At 54.4% G+C, this 19,743-nt stretch overlaps 1 protein-coding gene across 4 annotated transcripts in view; it reads right to left on the bottom strand.

Annotated features, from left to right (window-relative positions):
• The window catches only part of CPNE5 (copine 5), a 94,394-nt gene that overhangs the window by 12,267 nt on the left and 62,384 nt on the right, over positions 1–19,743 (bottom strand). For all 4 annotated transcript variants that reach the window (XM_027057868.2, XM_027057867.2, XM_027057869.2 and 1 more), the window contains 4 exons: positions 18,522–18,626; positions 10,611–10,652; positions 8,417–8,492; positions 2,773–2,826 (listed from right to left, as the gene is read on the bottom strand). In XM_027057868.2, coding sequence (XP_026913669.1) covers positions 2,773–2,826; positions 8,417–8,492; positions 10,611–10,652; positions 18,522–18,626 — 277 coding nt within the window. The remainder of the gene's footprint in view (positions 1–2,772; positions 2,827–8,416; positions 8,493–10,610; positions 10,653–18,521; positions 18,627–19,743) is intronic.

The raw sequence follows: 19,743 nt of genomic DNA, 5'->3' as shown, positions 1-19,743 counted from the left end.
CCTCTTTGGTCTGCGCTTATCTTAAACCTTACTTGTCCCGACTCATCCCTCTGGTGTCTCGTGATCCCTGCCTTCTCAGCCCTGAGACCCTCATAAGCAGCCTGTTCTTTCCCTGGAGGTACCTGACGGGGGGCCCCCCTTCAGAGCAGATGCCTTTCGACCTATGCCTCCTGGCGGCTTTGGCATCAGCTCGGCCAAGACAGGCAGCTACCTGGCACCTCGCTGCAATAATGATTTAGGATCATGGAGACAAGTGAAAGCCTGGCTGCCAAAACCAATTAAATGAGGCAAGACTGGGGCAGGGGACCTAGTACCTGTGCCAGAGAACTCTACCCCAGAATTTGGGGAAGCCCCTACTGGTGCAGATTCTGCTATCGTTACCAACTCTCTGGGTAGGCCAGGGAGGGCCTCTGCTTGACATCAGCCCAAATAATGGGAAGGTCTGTGGGTGCTGAGCTGGGCCTCGGAGACCCCTACCTGCTGTGGTTATGGTGTCAGGCACCCGGACGGACAAAGCCTCCTTTCACTAGCAGTGGACCATGGCAGTGGCCTCTACCCTGGCCAGCGGTCACCAGATGACCAATGATCATCTTGCAGCCTGGTCTCCCAAGGACCAGGGGACCCCCAAACCAATTACATCCGTTTCCGTTTTGGGGGTAGGGCTCTTGCCCTGGATCTTTTTTTAGCTCCTCACATGAGTCTAACCGACAGCCGGGGTTGAACCCCACTGCCCCCCACAAGGCTCTGGGCTGAGGCAGCTCCCTAACCTGCCTGACCATATGGATTCACCCAGGGACTTTGTTGCTCAGAGTGTGGTCCCTGGACCAGTAGCAGCAGCAGTAGCACCTTGATGCTGCTTAGAATGCAGACATGCAGATTCGTGGCACATTAACAAGATCCCCCGAAGATTCTGCACACAGGAAATTAAGTATGAGAAGCTCTATACACGGGTTCCCGAGCCTCCTGATATGGAACCCCAGAGAACTGGACAGGGCACAGGCATTTTAATAAGCATCCTGGACCCTGACTGATTTGTTACGGTGAAGACTGACCTGAAACAAATCATGTCCCCTCTCTGGGCCTCAGTTTCCTTATCTCTGAGAAAATGGAACGAGATCGATGGTTTTCAAACTTTTTTTTTTTTTAGCAGTACATCTGAGATTTCTCAGCTGGGGAAGGTGCTGCCTCCCCTAGGGGCATGGGAATGTGTAGGAAAGTTCTGGGGCTCTGCCAATGCCTGGGGCTCTACTGGTAGCCATGGCTGAGACCAGGGGTGCTAAGCGCCCCACGACGCACAGGGAGGTCCTGGGACATGAAGAATGATCCTGCCCCCAATGCTGACAGCACGCAGCAGACACACTGCAGCTTTGGACAAAGGAAATATTACTCCAACATTCTCCTGACTGAGAAACAGTTACAATCAGTCCCCTTTGAATGAGCAGAGTAATTTGCAGTTTGCAGGCCTGCGTCTCCATCTGTCTGTCAGCCACCCACCGCAGTAAGCCGGGCAGGGATGATTTATTCGCCCATTTTACAGATGGAGAAAATAAGGTTCCTCAGAGGAACCCTGGAGCTCCCTGACTAGGACCTCTTCTGGGTCTGGAGGTGCAGTTTGCTTAACTCTAATGAGTAAGTGTGGCTGCATTTGCAGATGGGGCTGTGGACATCTACAGCACAGAGGGACACGAAGGGTACAAATCTTGAATGTATTTGCAGGGCAAAGATGCTGGCTTGTTCTAGAAGTGCACTGTGGGCTCCGTCTCAGGGCCTTTGTACATGCTGATCCCTACAGCTAGAATTCTCTTTCCCCAATATCCTCAATACTTGCTCCCTCCCCTTCTTTGAATCTCTGCTCTAATATCACCTTCTCAGAGAAAAGCTTTCTTTAATTACTTGACATCAAATAGTTATTTTGTCTCTGGCATTCCCCAACACTTTACCTTTTGTATACTTTTTTCTACAGCACTCCTAACCACACGACAAATACAGGTATATGTATGTGTGTGTGTATATATATATATATATATATATGTATATATATATATATATATATTTGTTTTCTGTCTCCCCCACTAAAATATAAGTAACAGAAGGGCAAAGATTTGAGTCTGTCTTGTTCCCAGCTGTGTCCCTCATGCCTAGAACATGACAGTGCTCAGTAAACATTTGTTGGATAAATGCATGAATGTCCTGAAGATCAGCCCCCGGAAGCCACGGGGCTAGTGTGATCCTAGGATGCTCGTGGTAAACAGGGGCAGTGCCGGCTGCCAGCGCTCAGTTTAACTATTGTGCTCACTGCCATCTCTAGCTACGACCTTGGTTGTGACTTTCTGCCTCTGTGACCTTGGGCGAGTCACTTCCCTGCCTGCAGCCTTGGTTTCCTCTTTCATGACAAAGGGATGGTAATGTCTGCCTCTCAAGGAAACAACCTATGAAAAAGCACCGGGGTGGGGAATTTCCCACAGCAAGGGCCTCTACTCCTTTTCTGCTTCCTTTCTACAGGAAGTCCCCATGGGAATTTCTCATTCTGTGTCACAGGTATGGCCTACACCATCTACATCGACATCTACTATCTCCCCCCAGGGGGAGGCTCCATCGGCCCCACCCCTCCCCACCCCCAACGCCCCACGTCTAGTTCCCACACTCGGCACAAGCCCACCACGCAGACATGCACAACTCCTGACACCAGACCTAGCTTGGACCTCAGGATGTCTATGCCTGGCTGCAGGGGGCGGCGGGGGTGAGGGTGGGGGGGCGGCGGGTGCCACTCACTGTGCCAGAATTCACGTATTTCTTTTTCTTCATTTTCTTTTTGGGGTTTACCACCTGCAAGAAAAAACAGTCACAGGATAAGAAGGAGTGTTTCCAAGCAGTCAGGGCTGGGCCCCCAGAGCTTCTAACGACCCCTGAGTATGGCCCCAGGCCCAGCCAGCAGAATGTGGGGTCCAGGGGAGGGGAGGGTCCCGGGAGGTTTTATGAGAGATCGGCATTTAGATTTATACACGCGGGCTTCCTGATTAGACCCAGTGTTCCACGACCAAACACAACAGGAGTAATATTTATCTAATCTTCTTCCCCACTGCTCCCCCAAACACGCCCTCCACCCAAAGCAGCCAAAGGAGGTTCGATGTTGCAAAGGGGCCCTGTCTGCGCCTGCCCTTGTGTGTTGGCTCAGGCTGCTCCCCTCACCCCAAATGCCTTCCCCCTCCTTCCTCCACCAATTCCCCCTCCCTGAGATCCAGCCCTACTGCTGCCCAGAGGCCTTTGAGGCTCCCCCCTCCCCCCAACACTGCAGTTAGAATTTCCTTAACTGTTCTTCATGTGAAAGCTCTCATTCCAAACCAGACCTGTCATCAGAGAATATATCACAGACCTAGGGGCATATTTAGTAGATGCTAAAAAAAAAAAAAAAAAAAAATCACTTGTTGCTGGGCTTAACTCAGTGGTCTCAACTGCCCGCCACCTCCCCCCTCCCAGGCATTTGGCAATGTTTTGAGATATTTTGGTTGTCACACTGGGGGAGAAGGTAGAGGCAAGGGATGCTGTGAAACATCCTGGAGTGCACAGGGCAGCCCCCATCACAGGAAATCATCGAGTCCAAGATGCGGGCAGAACCACGGCTGAGAAGCCCTGGGTGAATGAGGAGGACCAGAACCCTCCAGGGGGATTTCACACCTGCCACATCCGTACTGGGCTTGAGCCTCACCAGCTCTTTTGTTTTCACCTGGGAAGCTCAGGCCCAGCCTTTCCCTAATCTCCCATCAAAGGAAGCAAGGTGGTTTGATTTTCACACCCTAGGTTCTCTACAGGTGCCTGGTGAATTCATCCCCCACCCCCCCAACCCCCGCCACCATCTCCCCAGGGGTGGCCAGTTCTGTCTTTAGCAGAGGCCTCTTCTGTCAGAATGAGAGTTGCTATCCACTTCTGGAGATAAGGAAATGAAGGGACAGGGACAGTGACTTGCCTAAGGTCACACAGCTGCTCTGGGTAGTGATCAAACTGGAAACTAGGTTCCAGCCCTCAGCCCGCCTTCCTGCCTACCTGGGTGTCACCTTGATAACAAATACAAACACATTCCTTCACAAATACTTCTGGGGGGGGGGGGGGATACCAGTTTCTCTTCTAGAACCTTCACTCCAGTTGGAGAAAGATATGTCCTAGGGAGATACAGGACAAGAGACACCAAAAAGGGGAGCCAGAAATGTGAAGGGAGTTGGAGGAAGGAAGGACTGTTCTAGGCCCAGCATCAGTAAGGCTCCCTGGGACAGGTGGTGTTGAAGGCAGGTGCTGAGGACAGGAAGGGTTTGGGGCACGGGGAGACGGAGGGAGGGCATTCCAGTCAGAGGAGATAGTTGCAGGGGGTGGGGGGAGGCAGGGGGCGGGCACAGAACTGGGGTCCAGTTTGACTGCAGGGCCACAGAGTGGAAGAGTAAACTGGGCTGGCTGGCAGAGAGCCTAGAGGGGCCAAGCTAAATGTCTGATGACTTCTAAACTAGTAGGGGCAAGATCACAGGTTCTAGGATGCTGGAAGGGGAGGGGAGGGGAGAAGGAGAGACATCAGGGGTATGTTTACCCTCTTGGTTCTGCCACCTACTGGCTGTGTGACCGTAGGCAAGTTACTTAACGTCCCTGGGTTTCAGGGAATAAAAAGTACCTACCTTATAGAAAGGTATGACGATTAAATAGGTCAATACAAGCAAAGTGTTTAGGACATGGTCCACAATGTAGCAAATACTATATAAGTGTTAGCTGCTATTAATTTTTATTACTATGACCCCTACCGCCCCCACTAGTCCACGTGAGAGGTCATGAGCGGGTTGCTGGAACAGGTAGTGAGCTATGGCAAAACAGCATTGTCAAGAAGTCAACACAGGTCTTGGGCCCGGGGCATGGCTGCGGGAGCAGGAAAGGGGTCAGGGTTGACCAGGTAGACACAGAAGGAAGGAAGAGCTGGTCCCAGGTGGGAAGTTCAGGTGGGAAGGCTGGCCACAGCTCTGCAGGTGGAAATTTGCGAGCCTGGGGAGAGAGCCCATGACAACCTCAGAGCCTCCACAGGTACGAAGGCCACTCGGATGATGTGTTGGTCACAGACACGTTCACGGGAAAACCATGTAGTAGGCCAGCTGCAACCCTGCACTGTGCCTCAGTTTCTCAATCTGTCCCATAAGGGTGTGGAACTTTTAGAACTGAATACACCTCAAACTTTTATTCCAAAGTCTCCTCCCAGCTGAGGAGAATAAACATGGACTCCTGGGGGGCTGGGTGTCGCCCAAGGACCTGGCCACAAGCACATTTCTTTGAAGTCTTCTGGGTTACCTTTAAATTAGCCTGTATTCCACATTTCCACTCTCTAATTATAACTGTTTTAATATTAAAGCAATGTTTTGTTCTCAGATCCTCATGTGAAGTGGGCACTGAAGAAACGCCCTGTTTATTCTGAGGTTTCGTGCCCTCCCAGCACCCCACCCTCACCCGACGGTACCAACCTCTCCGGCCCTAAATGGCTGCACCCTGAAGTTCCACGTGGGGGACCATCGCCCCCTGGGGGCCAGCCAGGGAATCTCCCAACTCCCAGGCTGGAATTCTCCGCCTTCTCCTCTCCCTCTCTTCACACCCCCAGGGTCCCCATGGCCCCCCAGGGCAAGTCTGGGGTGGGCCCTCCTGTGCAGGCAAGTCCCTGAATGGCTCTCAGGGGCCAGGAGCTGTGCTGGCTTTGGGAATAGGGAGTGAGACACTGCCCCCACCCTTGAGGACGTCATGGTCCTTGAGGGGACAGAAAGCTTGACAAACAGGTAATAGCCAGGGGGTGGGGGGTGCATAGGAGCACCGAGGAGAGGTATTTACTTCAGACTTTGGGGGTGGAGTGCGTGTGCAGGCAGAGAAGGCTTCCTGGAGGAGGAATAAGACCCAAAGGGAGTCTCCAAAGATCCACAGACCCAACCAAGTGAAGAAAAGCTAAGGGAGCCCCAGGGGAGGCACTATGGAGTGAAGCACAGAGACTGAGCCAGCAGGGCGGTTCAGAGAGCCTTGGACAGCATTAATGGGGCTGACAGTGGCGGTAGGCAGGGAGGGAAGGGGCAAGACCCCAGAGCCTCCTAGGGGTATATGTGAGTTTACTTATGCACGCCCACTGGTTGCAGATTGCAGGTTGCTGGGGTGTGGAGGAGCTTGTGGGTAAAGGGCCCTGCAGACTCTCAGCTGGGGTGAGGGCGTCTTTCGGAACCTCCTCCCCACTCCTCTGCATGAACCGGGCTGACGCAGTAGGGGGGATGCACGGCCAAGGGTTAAGGAGGGCAGCGAGGTGGTCAGACTGCCATTTTGGAGGAGCCCTTGGATTACTGAGTGGAGGACGGTAGGAGGTGGAAAGGCCGTTAGGGGCCGTTGCAAAGCCCCCCACACGGGGGAGATCATGGCGGTGGAGGTGAATGGGAATGGAGGGAACAAATGTCAGAATGTGTAGGTGGTAGGATTCAGTTGTGGACTGCATGTGGGGTGAGGGGCAAGAGGTGTCAAGGGTGACTCCCGAGGTGCCCCCCATGATGACCGCCCGGGAGTTGGAGCCTGCTGGCCAGGGAGAGGGGACAGCTGTGGAGAGGCCTTCAGTTTGGGAAGGCTGAGTCTGAGGAGAAGCCAGCAGACAGCTGGACATAGGAGTCAGACACCCAGGGGGATGCCGGGGCCCAGGAGAAGGGTCTTTCCTGACAGAAGCCTTGTTTTCCCTTCAGGCAATTTGGACTCTAGAAAGGCCTTTCAGTGACCCCCGCCCCATACTGCAAGCCCTGCCAGAGTTGAATTCCTTTTCTACCTGATCGTGTTTCTGATGGGGAAAACAGGTCAACCCAACCTTGTCTGCTTTGACCTTGAGAGATCATGGCCTCTTCAGAGCCTGTCAAGCACCCTTAAAAGCCAAACTCCCAAAGATGTAATCCCTTCGCTTCACTTCCCTAAAAATCTCCTTAAAGGAAGCCAGAGAAGGAAAGGATGGGGCCTGCTTCTCTCTGCCTGGTGGGGGAACAAAGACAGCCCTTCCCTTGGCTGATGCAGAAAACAAAGCAATTAACTGTGAGGATCAGAGCCCTTTCAAAGAAATTCACCCACGCTCTATCTTCACAATGGCCTCGTTCAAGCGAGTTCAGTGTGTGCACGGATCATCAGCACCTGCTGGGTGCCCAGCGCTGCCCGGGGCCAACACGACAGGAGGCCACAGAAAGGGCTGTCACCTGGCCTGCCCTTAGGGAGCTTCTGTCTAACCGGAACACGAGACCTGCCCACTCAGAACCCAGACACAGGGGGAGGGAGCGAAGAAAGTGTGGAGCGATTCAGACTCAGCGACGGAAGTCAAGGCCTGTTCTTCAACTTCACTAGCTGAGTGGCTGCTAATGTGAGGAGAGAGCCCAACTGTAGGGCCGTGGTGAAATGTAAATCTCTTGGCACACAGACGCTCAACAGATGATGCTGGAAGACAGCAGTGATGTAATAATAACAATGCTCACTAGGGGCCAGGCACTGGTCTAGTGACTTATTTCTCAGTATGCATGGCGCAGAGTGGTTCAGGAACTTAGCCCAGGTCACATAGCTAGGATGTGGTAGCGTCAGGGTAGGGACCCAAGTGGTTATTAGGGTTATAAGTATCTGCAGTTAAGCTGGTCTAGCATGAACCGTGCATGAAGTTCCCAGGGAGGAAGCATGAAGTTCTCAGGGAGGAAGCATGAGGCCGGAGTGGCTGGGAAGGCCACCAGAGGAGGTGGAACTCGGCCAGATTTGGAAGGTGGGAGGGCATCCCGGGAGGGCGAGCACATCCACACACAAAGGCTCAGCAGCAGAAAGTGTCCTTTAAGGGCAAACACTATCATCTCCCGAAAGACTGGGGGCCTTGTCCCAGGTTCTCCAGGTTCTCCAGGTCCCGGTGGAGGGATCCTGACTCCCGTTCCTCTGACTCTTTCCTTCCAGAAAAGTTAAGATATTCAGCAGGCCCTGAGACTGGTCTGATTGAAGGCAGAGGGCCACCTTGAACTCAGGACCTTGGGTCTCAGGCCTCAGAGCCTTCTGATAATGTCCCCCCCCCGCACCCCCCGCACCCCTACCCCCCACCTTGTTGGAAGTACTCTGTGGAGGCCTCTCCACAGCTGTCCCCTCTCCCTGGCCAGCAGGCTCCAACTGCCACTCAGTGATTTGGAGCCAGACACGTCAACACTGTTTGCCTTTTGATTTTCCACTTACTGAACCGCATATCTTTGGGCAAATTCCCCAACTTCTCCGAGACTCAGGCTCCTTAACTGTAAAATGGGACAATAACACCCACCTCCCGGGAGAGCGTGCAAATACCCCAGCCCCACACATGGCCCCCTGGAGTCCTCAATGTCTGGGAGTCATGTATTATCAGAGCAGACCCCAGCCCCCAGGGTGCCCACCTCACCTCATAGATGTTGAACTGGCTCTGCCCACGGGCCAGCTCCCGGTAGCTGGTGGTGAACTCCCCGATGAAGTCGTGGCTGCAAGGGAAGGGCTGCTGCTGAGACCAAGCGGCCCAGGCCGCGCCTTGCCTCTGCCCACCTCCCCGCCTCCCACATCCCTTCCCCTGGCTCCCCATTCTGCTTAGGGCCCCTGCTGCAGGGGCGCATGCCAACAGAGAAGCTGGGTCCCTGGGGAAGTGTCCAGGGTCACCCATGGGGCGGGAAACCCAGTGGTCAGCTAGCAAAGTGCGGGGCCTCGGACGACAGGACCCGCTTGGTACTCGGGTTCTTGTCGGAACAAACCAGCCGTGCAAGGGATTTTGAGGACAACTGGAGAAATTTAAATATGAAACGAATATTCGGTGGTATTCAAGAATGATTGTTCCGTGCGTCAGGTGTGATAATGGCATTCGCAGTTATGTAGAAAAAGGTCCTTATTTTTTAGACGTTCTCAATGAGATATTTAGGGGTAAAAACGCCTTGATGTCTGTAATTTAAACTACATCAGCAAAACACAGATAAAGCAAATGTGGCAACATGTAACACTTGTAAAATTCAGATGATAGGCTTAAAAGCATTCATTAAACTCGCCTGTCTTTCTGCGTATTTGGACATTTTCCCAATAACACTTTTTGAAAAGGCCATTTACGCTATGTCCACCCAGGCAGCTGGAGGTGTTTTCTGCGGCGGCCACACCTCCTGGGACTGCCCCCACTGTCACTGTCCCTGGTAGAGGGAACCTGGAGTGCCTTCCGGGGAGTGATGCCCAAGGCGTGTCCCCGGGGCCTGGCTCTGCCTTGAGTCCACACTGTATTTGGACTACGTATTTCTAGCTCTCTGCATTCAGACCATAAGCTCCTCGATGGCAGGCCTCCACGGCATCTGGTGGCTGTCCCCAGTTTTCCCCAGTGAAGGAGAAATATGGGGAGCTCCCGGGTAAGATGAAGTAAATCATGGGTGGAAACATGGAGCTGACGTGCCTGTGATGTGGTTGAAGAGGGGAGGACAGGGGGACAGAGCGAGTTTACAGGTGCTGGGGCACTGGTGTCCTCTCTTGGAAGGCCTTGGGGTAAGGTGAGCTTCTTGGCCCTGCCAGGGCCTAACTTAGAGCTGTCTGCACAGCCCTTTACAGTACCTCCTATCCACGTCGCAGACTTGAGAGGCATCGATAAGGAGTCCGGGCCTCTGCAACGCCCCTGGCAGTCCCACAGAATGGAGGAGGTCACAAACGTCAGGGCGTATTTGGCTTTGGTCCAACAGACAAGTAGGAGCCAGTGAGGTTTCTGGACTACAGCCACAGGAGGCCCCTTCTGGTCTTCATCTGTGAATTCCCAGTGAGGCTGCTCCCTGGGAGCACATTCACAGACAGGGAGGGCACTGACCTCCCCAAACCCGCCTGGAAAGTGCCACCCTACTGGCCAGGCTTGGCCCTACTCAGGTACTGCTTCGTGGCTCTGGAGACCATTCAAGTGTGTCAAAGCTTGCATTTCCCGGGGCGCCCGGGTGGCTCAGTCTTAGTAAGCATACTTCGTGGTTTCGGCTCAGGTCATGATCTCCCGGTTCATGAGTCGGGCTGTCTGCTGACAATGCGGAGCCTGCTTGGGATTCTCTCTCTCCTGCTCTCTCTGCCCCTCCCCTGCTCTGTGTCTCAAAATAAATAAACTTAAAAAAAAATAAAAAGCTTACACTTCCCAAAGCCGACTCCCTCAGGGCCTGCTCCCTGCAAACAGATCCTCTGATGCACCAAGGGCCTCCCCACTAGATTCGGGGGAGTCTCTGAGGGCTGAGCTTGTCTTCTGTGCCCGGTCACCCGGGCCTCTGTGTGCTTAGCCTCACACAGAGAACACATCCATGAATGCTTGGGGGGGTCGCTCGGGGGTTGCTAGTTTCTGTACATTAGCATATGCACATTTCAGAAAATCCTAATTCTCCCAAATGTAAGGAGATTTTAGTCACTGGCCAGCCACTAGGCAGCTATTTCGGGAAAAGAGGCCTCTTATGCCCCTGGAACCTGTCATGCAGGTCACAGAGCCTCTGGTGCTTCAGTGGAGCTGGGCAGGGATAAGCCACTGGAGCAGGGGACCTCCCACAGGAAGACCCTCTCGCCCCCAGAGCTGTCCCCATCCCTGCTCACCTTTTGTCCTCCTGCCTGCTTACCTGCCATCGCGATCCCAGTCGTACACCTCCACCTTGATGGTCCTGCAAGGCAAAGGGGCCCGTGGTGGGATGAACTTGACCTAGCATCTGTGGGGCCTGAACAGGACCCTTCCCCTGCTCCTGGGCCAAAAGGGGATACAGGGCCCCCCACTAGGCTCCAGCTGCCCTTACTGGAGACGCAGCAGCCCAAGAGACAAAGGAACTATCTTGAGGCCTTTTGGCTAAGGTCTTAGGGACAGTGGCAGCCCGAAAGCTGTGTAGGGACTCCCCCAAGTTTCAGGGAGAATGTGGAAAAACAGCTGCAGACTTCAGTTCACCCCACCTTCTCCTTGGCCACCCCAGAAGGGACACAGGTCCCAGGATGAAGCCATATTGTGAATTTATCAGGGGCGGAGCTGTTGTGGCGGAGCAAGGCGCTCCCCAGATCTCAGGCCTAACCAGTCTGGGCTCTCCTGGGGAGGGGGCGACAAGACTGCAGGTGTGTGTGGTGGGACCCCCGGGTCTGAGGAGTCTGAGTGGCGGGGAGCCAGCCCAGCAGGGAAGGACCCAGAGCCCCTGACTGGGGGATGGCCTGCTGAGCTTTTCCATTGCCACGACTGGCTCCTGAGTGAGGGTGTAATTATCTTCACATTTTAGCCTGGCTGCTTTAATTAGTTTGTTTTGACTCCTGTGCATGGGGCTGGGCTTTGGGAGCCTATTTTATTTTTAGCTCGTTTCCATGGCAACAGGCTAGCAGACCAGAGGTGGGAGGAGGGAGGTGGAGGGCTGCGGGTTAACCCTTGGTGCCAGTGGTCCTCCAGGGACGCCCAGGCAGGGACGAGGGGGGGAGCTGCCAGGGTCCCACTGCAGGGTCAGGGTCCGGGGAGGCGGGAGAGGCGTGGGGAGCCGGGGTCTCCAGCCTTCAGTCCTAAATGGGGCTCGCACAGACCCGTGCCTGGGCCCGTCTTCTATTAACATCTCATCATCTCGCCCATGGCCGCAGCCCATCTCCTCGGGTCTGCGAGGAGTAGGCCTCGGGACTGCGCAGCGCCCAGCAGGAGGCGCTGTCCCCCTTCAGATGCGCCTTCACGGCCCCCGGGGCGGGGTGCCGATCCGCCTGCAACAGGGCACATAACTGTTCCCAATGAGGGAACGTCTTGTAGGTTGTGCACCAACCGGATTTTTGTTACCAAAATGTAAAATGGGGCAGGCACAGAAGCCCACCATTTAAAGGAACCCTCTAAATTCTTGTGAAAAACAAAAATACTATGTCTCTCTGAGGTGAATTGTGTGGAAAGAAAAAAAAAAATCTAGGCTCCTGAAGGTAGCTGATGAGCTGGAAAGAGAGGAAAGAGGCTGGGGTGCAGACTCAGATGCTGTGGGACCTGGGGATGTCACTGAACCTCTCTGAGCCACAGACCATCATCTTCAAGGAGGGACAACAGCAGCCTTGCAGAACAGCTGCAAAGCAAGTCGGCAAACCCCGCCTGGCACACAGATGGGTCTCTATAAACATGCCTCTTCCTGGGGCGCCTGGGTGGCTCAGTCGGTTAAGCACCCGACTCTTGGTTTGGGCTTGGGTCACGATTTCACGGTTTGTGAGACGGAGCTGGGGTATCGGGCTCTGCGCTGACAGCACAGAGCCTGCTTGGGATTCTTTCTCCCTGCCTCTGCCCTCCCCGTGTGTTCTCTCTCTCTCTCAAAAATAGATAAACATTAAAAAAAAAAAAAAAAAAGGAAAAAATGCCTCGTCCTCCTCACTTGGGCATTTGGCCACACTTGGATAGTTTTTCATATGAAATTTATTTAAATCAGGGACACCCATGCCTGGGTACCTGGGCTCTGCCACTTCCAACTCCTAGCACGACAAGGCTGGACATGACCTTCGTGGCATCCAAGCCGGGCCACATGGCAGATCACCAGACACACACAGCCCCAGGTCCAGTTCTTGGCAGCTCTGGGCAGTGCCCCGGGATCTAGTTTAAAGGTTTCCCTAGCGCCTCTGCTGTGCATGTTCCGGAGTGACAACCTCCAGCCCCCTCATATTCGGATGGGGAAACTGAGCCCTAAGAGCTCCCAGTGATGTGCCCAGGGTCACAGAGCGGGTGAGGGTCAGAGCCAGGACCCTGCCTCACAATGCCAAAGTCCCCCAGTCCTTCCCAGAGCCATGCAGCTCTGTAGGGGACATTCAGGAACCCCAGGGAGGAGTGCTGGTCACCAACACCAGCCTCTCAGGCGACTCGATCAGTGACAGCCACATGCTCAGAGGCTGTAGGAGGACCTCAGTTACAGCCACAGCCTTGGATACCCAAAAAAAATCATTGGGGAGCTTTTCTTTAAAACTCCCAGGGCCACAGGGCCTGATTCAATTGGTCTGGATAGTACTTGGGCACAGGTAGCTTTGGTCAGTCCCCTGGTTGACTGGAATGTGCTCCAGAACCACTGACCTTCTCCAGATGAGAGCACTGATTTTCCAACCTGGTTGCATACTGGATCCCTGGCGAGCATTAGCAATCCTGAGGCCAATGCCTCACCCCAGAGGTTCAGAATCAGTTGGTCTGGGGTACGGCCTGGGCAGGCGGATTGTTAAAAGCTCCTTGGGGAATGTGACATTGCAGCCGAGGTAAAGACCACTTGGAGTGTGGATTCCTGTGTAAACCCACCCCGGTCTCAGCTGAGGCTCTAGGGATGGCTGCAGTTTAGGGGGTCAGATTAGCTCAGAGACTGCAGCCTCCAGCGCTGGGGGAGAAGGAGGTGAGAGAAACGGCACCCAAGACAGGGTTAGGCAGAAGCCAGACACGGCTCTGACTACTCTGGACAGTTCTGTCACTGTCCAGCCCTGGCTGGGCTGCCCTGGGTCACCTCGTGTGCCACTTGTGGGCTGCGGGCCTTGGCTCCAACCCCTTAGCACAGGCCTAATAAAGGCTCATATCAGACCAACTGTGATTTCTGGGGACCGCACAATAGAGAAGGGGCTCCTGGGTACAGGACAGTGAAATGGGCCTCTGTTACCCACAGAATGAACGTCTTATTTCACACTGAAGGCTCAGAACACGGAGCCCCTAATCTGAGAGGCAGTGAGGTGGCCAGAGAAGGCTGCAGGCTCTGGGGCAGTCCCAGTTCCTCCAGGTACCAGCTGTGTAGCCCTGTGCAACTGGCCTACCCCTCAGGGACTCTGTTTACCCCTCTGTCAAATGGGATCATCGTACCCACTTTGGAGTGCTGTGAGGAGTCAACTATGTCATTCCTGCATCATTCACCCCAGCACTGGACACGTGTTGTTCTGTTCCATCCAGAACACTCCAGCCTTTTGTCCAAGACCCTGTCTCCCAAACAATCCCCTATTCACCATGAAAATATCAGCCCCACGACACTAGGGATTTTTGTGTGTTTTGTTCACCGACGTATCTTCAGCTTCTAGAACAGTGCCTAGCATGTGGTAGGGAACATAAGTATTATTCAATGCCCGTTGCCTGACTACGATCTAACAACTCCGAGAAGTTACCACCCAGTAACAATCCCCTCCTTCCACAAAATCACAAAGGGAAGCCCAGGGTGTGTGGCTTTCCCCAGGTCACAAGGCGGCTCTGCAGAGCTGGGTGTGTGTGAGCCTCAGCAGGGCAGCAGGCATGAGGGACGCTGGCAAAGGCCGCAGGCCCCCCTCTTGACACGCCACTGGCACACGGGCAGCATAGTCTGCCCCCCCTGCCCCGGCAGAGGTGCAGGTCTGCCTCCTAATGAGCGTCTCCCGGGGCAGGAAGAGGAACTGGGCTGACAGGTCCCCTCGCCTGATTGAGTCAGCCCCCCAGTCAACAGTCCTAGAGGCTTCTAGGCCAAGAAGAGGGGGTGTCAGGCCTCACTGAGCAGGCAGCGAGACCGGATGGCAGCGCTCCATGCAACCCCAGCCGTACGGCAGGGGCCTAACCTCTTCTGTCGCAGTTCAGTTTCTGCACGTGCGAGCTGGGGAGGACAGAACTCTCCCAACCCAGGGCACATGTAGTGGCTGGGTTCAGAGGAGAAGCACTTCCCTTCTCCAGCAGGCTGGCAGAAGCACATGAAGCTTCTATGAGGTGCGAGCCCCCAATTCTGGGGAATCCTCTCCCCAGATGAGGACCCAGGACAACTGACCCTCTTACAAATCCACTCATTCAACATTAAGGTGTGAGTGAGTGAGTGAGTGACAGCATCCCAACCAGGGCAATCTGGCTTAAGGGGACTAAATCCTCAAATCACAGAAGGTTCAAGGAGAGAGAAGGGGGGCTTCAGGAAAGCCAGGGGAAGTGCTTCTTGTCATCACCCACTTCACTCCACTGGAGGGCTGGACTTGCTCTGATCTGGAGGCCAGCTCCCCTGATTCCAACTGTGCTCAGCTGGCTGGCGTGGGTTTGGCCCGGAGACACAGCAAAGGCAGGGGGACCCCAAACCGGAGGGCCAAGCCAGAGGCGACCTGTGGAGAAGAGAAATGTCCCTTCTCCTTGTTTTGGCAAGATTCAGAAGCCCCAGGCCTCCGTTTCCCCATCTGTGAAATGGGCATGTCACTAGTACCCAACTTCTGGGTTACTAGTGCGATTTAAATGCACAAAATAAGAGAATGCATTCAAACCAACTAGGACACAATTTGGCCCATGTCTGAAAGACTCAGCAATCTTAACTCATTTCCACCCCCCACCCCCGACTCCCATCGTGGCAGGAAAACAATCCTTTCTCACAGATCCCTGGTTCTCATCCTCCTGGCCTCTTTTTCATGATAGGAGTTGATAACTCCTGTTTGGATTCTCCCCTCTCAGCGCCCTGCTCACAGCCGCCCTCCCCGCGTACCCTGCTAGCTCTCTGACCATCTCCACTTCTCTCTCCTGCTTCCAACCTGTACGGAGGCTTGGGCACCCCACCTCTGCCAGCTCTCTGTCCCCCCTGTCCCCTTGGCAGAGCATCGCTGTGCCTGTCCCACAGCCCCTCACCCTGGCTCCCTGTCACACTTCCATTTCGGTCTCTTGACCCCAGCTCCAAACACTAATGACCTTGACTTCCCTTTCACCCCCTGATCTGGGCAGATGTCAAGGCTTTTGAGTCTTTCTTCCACCTCCAGGCTCAAAGCAGATCTGCCCCAAGGCCCTGGGCGAGCCCTCCTCCAAACGTACCCCGCTCACACCCGTCTCAGCCACCTGGCAGCAGACTGAAGGTCAAGAACACGGATTCTCTAGCCAGCCTGCCTGGTTCCAAACCCTAATTCCACCACCGACTGGCAGTAAGACACCGGGGAAGCTACTTCACCTCTCTGGCCTCCGTTCCTTTACCTGTAAAAGGTGGATAGTATGAGCACCTTTTTCAGGGGAAATACTAATCGTTGGGAGAATTAAATTAGTTCATAGACATAAATTACCACGGAGGTGCTACAGGAGCCTTTGCTGCTATTATTATTATTATTATTATTATTATTATTATTACCTGTCTGCCTCCCATTCTGGCCTGGGAGCAACCTAACAGGGAGACTTGGGTCTGACGCTCAGAATGCCCACGGCACGCAACCTGGTGCCCAGTGCTGGCTGGCTTGGAAAACAAGGCTGTTAGATCAAGTTGAATGTGTTCTTGTGAGGCTTCAAGAGGCACCTCAGACGGAAGAGGAAAAGTGGCTTTGTTTTCTTGCACAAACCCCTCCCCTTCCTCCCCTGAGAGGGCCTCCCAGACATTTGCACCTCCCAAGTGGCTGTTGGGCACATAGGTCACCCTGGAGCACAGCAGCAGACAGGCCTGCTCGTTTTCCAGGCCAGCGTGACATGCCTGGCCCCTCCATTAGCACTACCATCAGTCATTTCACTTCACGGTCAATCTGTTCCTGGCTGTGGAGAAGGACCCAGCTGCCTGGCCATTCTGCAGGGAGACTGGTCTGGGGCTCAGCCTGGGAGGGGGAAATGGGGGCCTGTGGGGGTGTTCCCCACCATCTGCACCCTCCACCACACCCTCACCTCCTCCAGTGGCTGCACAGTGACCCCAGGCCTCTGAGCCCGGCTGCCCTCCTCACTGTCCCCGACGAGGTTGGGTTCTGAGCGTGCAGGGCTGTGGGGGGTCAGCTGGACCCCCAACAGCCTCTGGGCAGAGGAGCCAGAGATCTCAATTCCTCCCACCCTGTGCAACTTGACCTGCCAGGCTCTGCCATCCCTCAGCCTTGAATTTCCCCTCCCTTTTCCTGTCATCTCAACCATTCTTCCAGGAACCAATACCCCCAGCTCCTCCCAGCCTTCCCCAAGCCTCCTTTTCACCCTGCTGCTCCAACCAGACCGTCCTCCCAGCCCCCAGCACCCCAGAAGCCTCAGGACCCGGTCAGACACATACCAGGGGTTCATTTGGCTGGAATGCCTATTTTTGTCTCCAGTCTTACTTTGCACAATTATTTAGCTACCTAAAATGCAGATGTGCACACATCTGAACTCCCTGTGGTCAGACTTCAAGTTCCCTCAAGATGGAAACGTGGCTACATTTATATTCCCCTGAGTGCCACACAGCGGCTGGCGTAGTGGAGCCAGCCTCTGTGACTGCCGCTGGAGGTGCTCAGTGACAGCCTTTGGAGAGATTGTGGCTGTTCTGTTCCCAACAAAGAGGCAGGAAAAGGAGCCACTTCATCTCCTGGATCAGCAACCTAGCAAGGCAATCTTGAGGGCTTCCTGGAGGAAGACAGGGGTGTCTGAAGGCCATCCACCTTGTCATTCACTCTCCATCCCACCACACATACCCAGTCGGAAGCCACTGCGAGCAGGGTCCCAGAGAGCCCACGCCAATGCCATCGGCCAGGATGCCCCGAAGGTATCTGACACCCCAGTATTCCTGTCGAAGTGGCCAGCAGAGGCCCGGCCTCCTCAAGGCTGCCCAGGCAGCCCTGCCTGTGAACCCCCTGCCAGCTCATCCCCCAGCAACAGCAATCACCAGGAAACCAGGCTGGGTTCTCGTGACTTAACACAGACCGATACCACCTTCCAGCTTCCAGCTTCTACACCCCCCCCCCCCCCCCACTCCCCGGCACTTACCACAGTTTGTAATTACATGTTTCTCTGTGTGATTATTGGATTAATGTCTGCCTCCCCCGCGAGAATGTAAACTCCACAAGGTTGGGCAAAGGGTGAAGACTATGTGTTTTGTTCCCTGCGGATTTCCCAGCATCTAGCGCACAGTGCCTGGTGCCTGGTAGGAAGTCTATAAACGCTTGTGGACAAAATGCCAGGTTTGGTATTTTATGCACACCAGAGCCTGCTTGTGGGGCTTCTGAGCAGCCCTTTAAGGCAGGTAGGTAGCTATTTAAAACCCATTTTACAGATAAGGAAACTGAAGCTCAGACAGGTCAAAGTTTGCCCAGGGTGCCAGGGCTTTTAAGTCACAGAGCCAGGATTAGAAGCCGGGTACCCGGGACCTACGCCCAACAGTCTACACTCTAACGGGTGATGGCGATAGTGGACGTGTCATAAGAGTAAGCTGTCACATCAAAAAAGTTTCACGAGTTCTCCGTACTCCGCCCCACCCCCCACCCCCCATTTATCTTGGGATGCTGATTCCCCAGATTCCATCTGCAAGGAGTTGGGGCTGGTGGGGGCCCCGGCCACCTCAGCCTGCATCTAGAGCCCCAACCTGCTCCCACTTGCCCCTCCACTGGAAATCATGGAGACACAGGCTGCAGAGCTCCAGGCCAGGACCCCCAACACCCACAAGGGCTCCCCTGGGGAATCCCAATCCCCCAGCCTGGGGAGGTCTTCACCAATGCGGGGGAGGGGAGGGCAGACAGCGGTGGGGGAGGGTGGGGAGGGAGGCCTGGGAGGAGATAAAGGCAGACACTGCCCAGGGAGGTGAGAGGCAGCGACAGTGCAGCAGCTCCAGGAGGCTCCGCCCATACTGCCTGGGCAGCCTGCACGTGCACCTGCGCTGGGGAGGGACATTTTCTCATCTCACCGGTCATAGTCCCCGTTGCAGAGTGCTCTCACAGGAATGGAGAAAGTTTGCCAGACTGGGTTTAGGGTGTTCTTCATGACCTCGGTCTTGTGGCAGATGGTGAAGCTGGTGAAGAAGAGAGGGAAGGTGTCAGGCCCGAATCGAGGGAGGCAGAATCCAGGTCAACAGAGGGGCCACAACCCAAGAGGCTCTGCGGATGCCACACAGTGGAAACTACAGCTGCATGAGGTGATGAGCCACCTGTCACTAGCAGCATCCAGCCAGGAACTAGATGGCCACTTCTTTCTTTTTTTATTTTATTCTTTCTAACGTTTCTTTTACTTTCGAGAGAGAGAGTGCGCGAGTATGGGCTGGGGAGGGGCACAGAGAAAGGGAGACACAGACTCTGAAGCGGGTTCCACAGGCTCCGAGCTGTCAGCACAGAGTCCGACGGGGGGGCTACAACTCACGAACTGCGAAATCATGACCTGAGCCGAAGTCTGACACTTAACCAACTGAGCCCCCCAGGCCCCCCAACTAAATGGCCAGTTCTTGGTGATGTTTTTTGGTTTGGTTGTTTAGGTAGGATTTATGTCCAGTACAGAGCCCAAAGTGGGGCTTGACCTCACGATCCTGAGATCAAGACCTGAGCTGAGATCGTGAGTCAGATGCTTAACCCACTGAGCCACCCAGGTGCCCCTCTTGGTGATGTTTGAGGGAGCAGGTGCAGAGCATCAGGAGATATGGGTTCTGCCCTTCCTCCCCCCTCCCCCCACCCTGTGTGACTTTGAGCTAGCAGAACCCTCCCCTGTGAACTCAGGGAGTTGGCTGCTATCAGCCGTTCTTCATCTGAGACCCATGGAAGGACCTGTGGATGGGATTTCAGGGTTTGTGAACCCTTGGAATTGGGGGAAATTGGGTGGGTGACTCTCATCTGCTTGCTGTCCCCCTCCTGGAACACTGTCCCAGATCTCCATGTTCATGGCTTGCCTCCTCACTTCCTTTAGGTCTTTACTCAAATGTCACCCCTCTGACACGAGCACTTGCCCTGAGCACCATATATCAAATTGACAGCTCCTGGTCCCCTGACTCCGACATCCCCTAGACCCCTTCCATGCTTTTTTTTTTTCTTTTTCACTTGTTACTGTTTGACATTTGACATAGTCTGTGTATCTCCTTATTTATTGTACGGTCTATCACGAAAATGTAAGTCCTGTAAAGGCAAGCGTTTTGTCTTCTTTGA

This window comes from Acinonyx jubatus, chromosome B2 (genome assembly GCF_027475565.1).
Source record: "Acinonyx jubatus isolate Ajub_Pintada_27869175 chromosome B2, VMU_Ajub_asm_v1.0, whole genome shotgun sequence".
Classification (NCBI taxonomy): Eukaryota; Metazoa; Chordata; class Mammalia; order Carnivora; family Felidae; genus Acinonyx; species Acinonyx jubatus.
Note: the sequence above shows the minus strand (reverse complement) of the source record. Positions and strands in the feature narration are given on the sequence as shown.